Raw genomic sequence first — 4,645 nt, 5'->3', positions numbered from 1 at the left:
TCTTCAATCCGAAACATAACTGTTTTCGGGACAATGAACTGAGTGTCGATCTTTGCAGACTTCTCCTTTGAAGACTACAAACGGGTAACAGTTGCATGAACTTTCCCTATACGTGGTGTCGCGTCATCTATGAAGTGACCCACGATGTATGATGACCATAGAGGCTTGGAGTCAACAGTGAGATCCTCAGAGAGGTCTACAACTGCAACACCGTCATGTAGATCCACCACACGCGAGTAATGGATAATCGGTTCTCTACTGCGGAGTAAAGGATTTAGCTTAGATCTTAGGAGGAGATTGAGGTAGATCTGTGCCCTCGACGGAAGAAAGAGTCGCTATGGCGCCAGCGACCGAAGTCTTGTGACGCACGGCAACTAGGTTACGGGGTTGGATTTTTCGCCGTCAGAGCTCTTCTTTCACCAAAATGAAGATTAAAATAATTGTCTTTATAAAATTGATTTTATGTTTTGTTTTTCCAAGTGGACGTAGTAACAAGGCTCAAATATGTTCAAAGAATTCTTGCACTAAATCTTTTTAAAAGTTACGCATCCAAAAAGGCAAAGGATGTATCATATATGGCTGGACAGGCTTTACCAAGTTCTTCCCTTGCTTTTCCCATAATGAATCTTTTGATTCAATAAACCTTTAGAATCTTTTTCTTTTCTTTTCGCTACTAGACTAATCAAAATCCATTTGATATATCCATGTAAAAATGATACTTCAAAGCTTTTTTTTTTTTTTTGTTTGATTTTCTGAGAATCTCAAAGTCAAAACCAATAAAAAGATTCGATCAAAATATCTACCAAGCCTCATCTCAGTACCACCTTCATTTTCTTGTTCTTGCATAAAGAACATAAACGAACAAGCTTTTGTGGAACCACAATGATTATTACAAAACCTAGAAGATCCTCTATGATTCGCTCTCGTGTGAATTTCTTACAGTTTAAGAATCATACATTTGATCAAAAATATCTGAAAGAATTGTACTAAAGAACCATTCTGAAACCAAAAAAAAAAAAAAAAATTAAGTATATCATAGAGATTGAATTCAGTGGTAAAAAAAACATGTCTGAACAGCTACTCGCAAGGTTTTACAAAATTGCTTCGTGAGAGATTGAACTACTTGGAAGTGGTGTGGTTGGCATCGTTGAGTCCCTGTGAGAGAAGAAGAAATAAAGCTCAAAGACAAATTTTTGAGGAAAGAAAAAGAAAATACTCTTAAAGTCAGTTTTTAGAAACTTACTAGCCGTTTAAATGACTTGTTGTTCATGGATCTTGTTTTCTCCAATGGCTTAGCTTGATCTAGAGCCTGATAGAGAGAGACAAACACAAGGTTTAGCAATTACAAAGCAACATGAAGCTAAACAGCACATTGAAACCATTTAAGTACTCGAAGGAAAAAGACAAGACACAAATCGGTTACGGTGATCTACCTGAATCATAGACTCCACGCGACGCCGCATCCTGGTGTGCATAAAACCCTCTGAGCACTGTGATACGAAACCAAAGCGTTTTAGGCTTATAATCACACAGAGAGTCTCTATGTAGTGCAAAATGAAAGAAACATGAACCTTGACGTGGTAACTAACATAAGCATGAAAGGTTGACAAATTCCATACAGTAGGATCAAGCTTTTCTCCCTCCACATGCCGAGGCATTATGACTACGAAGACATCCAATATTCAATGTTAAGTAGTTTCTTTCAGTTTTGGTAGACTATGAATTTAGAAACTGAAACAAAACTGAACACTTGTTTCACATACCAAAAGTTACAAAACCGGCATTAGCAGAGAGTGTTTCTTTAGGAGCTCCTTCCAGTTCCTGGGGTGCGGTTGGAGACCAAGAGCAAGAAGGAGCACTACTAAGCGACGCCGCACGCCTCGCCTCTACAAATTGCTATATTATCATGGCGAGATGAACTTTTCTTTTAGCAATCACATAAAAATCAAAAACCTTATGTTCCCACATTTTCAATTTGTGTTACCTTTAAGAAAGAAGTCGCAAGAATTGTGTCTACAGAATCTTTAAATCTCATAGGAAAAGCCACTGTGACTTTATCAGCCTGTGATGCACAAGTTATATCAGTCTACTGATCTACTACAATGGTTATAATTTGAAAGTCTATACACCTGAGGCACGAGGAAAAATGTCTCGTTAGGTCTATGCATGATTGCTACAAGCCTATCCAGCTCAGGGGCAACCGTCCTTGAAGCTAGATGTTTCAAAATGATCTTTAACGGCGCACCCATCACCACTTCTCTAATGGAAGCTAGCTTCGTTAATAACGAGTTTCTGTACGCTGCGAAAACAGAGGAGGAAGTTAAGCAGAATGAATCAGTGAGATTAGAGAAGAAAACAAGAGACTCGTTGAACCTTCATCTGGACGAACTTTAGAGAAGTTGAGCTTGAGGGTAAGACTAAAACCATCTCTAGGAGGGTCAAGGATCTGAAACCCCGTGCCGTAAGTGGTTTTAATAGCTTCGATAGCTCCCAGTGGAAGTCCATCGAAGGACATTGCTTCAGGTGGTGGGTTTGGTAACGAAACCGATAGCAACAATATGTTTGGATTCTTAATTGTCACCTAATTAACACTTACAAAACATCAGAATGCTTAACAACATCATATGAGTCTTAGCTGTTGTTTTCAAAGACTCACCTGAACATGGTAACGAACATCATCGAATTCGATCCATTGATAATCTAGCTCCACTGCTTTATCAAGACTGAAAAAAAGAGTATAATGATTAACCATATACGAAAGTACTAAACTTTTCTGCCATTCTACAAAACCCACAACTCCTAATCAGGAAAGTATTGAACTTTTCTACCATTCTACAAAACCCAGTTCAGTTCTTGGAGAAATGTTTTAATAGAAACAATCAATCGACCAAACCAGCAACCTAGAATCCAAAAGGGTCTAACTGAAAATTAAATAAAAGTAGAATGGGAGCAGAACATTTTGTAAGATGGAGGATTGAGGATGAAATTACTGACTTCTGAGCACGCGTCAACAGCGTCTGAAGGAGAAACCTCGAATGCGACTGCAACATCATCGGTTGACTATCTCGCACTATCCAAGAACACTATCTGAATCTAAGAGAGTCTCTGGGTTCTCCAACGGGATCTAATCGGCGAAGAAGAAGAAGAAGAGCCTCGTCGGCTGCAACAACAAAAAGACGACTGAGATATTCTCTGTCACAACTTGAACGTTTCTTCGATAAACTTTTTGGAAATTACTCTCACCCCAAACGACGACGTCTCTTACTGAATCTGAATGGCTTAAATATGTAATTTGGGCTTATTATACATACATGTGTAAGGCCATACTCAGCCCAGTTAATGTTATAATGCATGAGCTTCAGCTGTATTATTGCAATTTGTAAATATATGCATGGCAATGGCAAAATTAGGGATTTATATATATATATATATATATATATATATACATATTTTTTTTCGTTTTTGAAAAATTATTGTATTTTTCTTCCTTGGGTGTTATACCTGGGTGTATGGTTGTTGAAAAAGAAAAAAATAATACCTGGTGTATGTTGATTGCATGGTGACGCATTTTTTTAAATCAAGCACGTAAAGATTATCCTTAAAATGTTAATCTTTAGAATACGCTTCCAAATATAGTATTAATTGGATATAATGACAAAAATGAGTGGAGAAATGTTTTGTATTATCTGCCGTCTTCGATTTAATTAAATAAATAACTTGAAAATGACCGTTAATGTTTGGATAAGATACTTTCAAAATTTACAATAAAAAGAGGGATTTGTCTCTGTTTTGCTGGCCTTTGTTTGGAGATGTTTTCTGGTTATCAATGATAAAAATCTAACAAGTAAAATATAATTAGACCAGCATTAACCCCGCCTCTTAACTTAGTTCTTAAAAGGTAGATCCCACCATTATCTTTAAATCTGGCTCTTTCTCCTCTTCAGACGATTTTAGCTGGGTTTGTGTACCGTTCACGGATCCCACTAACACGTGGCGGCCCGCGATTGGTCCGTTTTCAATTTTTTTTAAAAAAAAAATCGGACAAAAAAAAAACCTAAGAACCCACGCCCCCCAGCGTTAATCATGCTCTTAGACTACAATTATCGCAGGTGATAATGGAGTTTCTAAGCTCATGGAGCCCACAGAAATGGCAAAAACCGATCACAAAAAGCGTCAGATAAGGATCGAGTTAAGTGGGTTTTCTGCACTGTATGCGGACCCCACTTACACGTGGCGGCCCGCGATTGGTGATTTTTTAGTTTTTTTTTTTTAATCAGAAAAAAAAAATTAAGAAACTTTCTAAAAATTTTAGGAATAATCATGCTCTTAGATACTTGCATGTATATTGATATTTTCAAATTTTCAAATGACGGAATATGGAAAAAGACAAATAACATGTGCTTGTGAATTATTTTTTCGTATTGATCACTTCAAGTAGTCGATAAAATTATAAATGTAACTTAAACGAACTACACTGCATGCTTATACGAACATAACATATTAGTAGTTTTTCAGCCCTCAAGTCTTAAGCTTTTAAAATGATCATGTCAAGCTTCCTTTTTTTTTTTTTTGGTAACTTATGTCAAGCTTCCTTTTTTGACGACAAGTATTTAGTTAGGTTATGTATATATGAAAGAGCTTGATC

The 4,645-nt window shown here is 36.9% G+C and overlaps 1 protein-coding gene across 1 annotated transcript; it reads right to left on the bottom strand.

Moving 5' to 3' along the window:
* Positions 1–875: 875 nt before the first annotated feature.
* On the bottom strand, positions 876–3,231 carry LOC106293018 (actin-related protein 2/3 complex subunit 2A). Its single transcript, XM_013728687.1, has 10 exons — positions 2,995–3,231; positions 2,657–2,723; positions 2,374–2,581; positions 2,130–2,299; positions 1,985–2,062; positions 1,764–1,896; positions 1,572–1,663; positions 1,434–1,490; positions 1,244–1,309; positions 876–1,155 (listed from the first exon to the last, which is right to left on the bottom strand). Exons 1-10 carry the CDS (start codon positions 3,051–3,053, stop codon positions 1,120–1,122), a joined length of 966 nt encoding a protein of 321 aa, XP_013584141.1. The 5' UTR covers positions 3,054–3,231; the 3' UTR covers positions 876–1,119.
* Between the last annotated feature and the right edge of the window lie 1,414 nt (positions 3,232–4,645).

The sequence above is a fragment of the Brassica oleracea genome, chromosome C5 (genome assembly GCF_000695525.1).
Source record: "Brassica oleracea var. oleracea cultivar TO1000 chromosome C5, BOL, whole genome shotgun sequence".
Lineage (NCBI taxonomy): Eukaryota > Viridiplantae > Streptophyta > Magnoliopsida > Brassicales > Brassicaceae > Brassica > Brassica oleracea.
The sequence above is the reverse complement of the archived record's forward strand: the minus strand, read 5'-3'. Positions and strand labels throughout refer to the sequence as shown.

Coding starts and splice junctions, on each gene's coding strand:
- LOC106293018 (XM_013728687.1), bottom strand. CDS start 3,053: ATGATGTTGCAGTCGCATTCGAGGTTTCTCCTTCAGACGCTGTTGACG. Junction 1,897..1,984: donor TTGCGACTTCTTTCTTAAAG/GTAACACAAATT, acceptor ATGATAATATAG/CAATTTGTAGAGGCGAGGCG. Junction 1,664..1,763: donor TGCCGGTTTTGTAACTTTTG/GTATGTGAAACA, acceptor ATGTCTTCGTAG/TCATAATGCCTCGGCATGTG.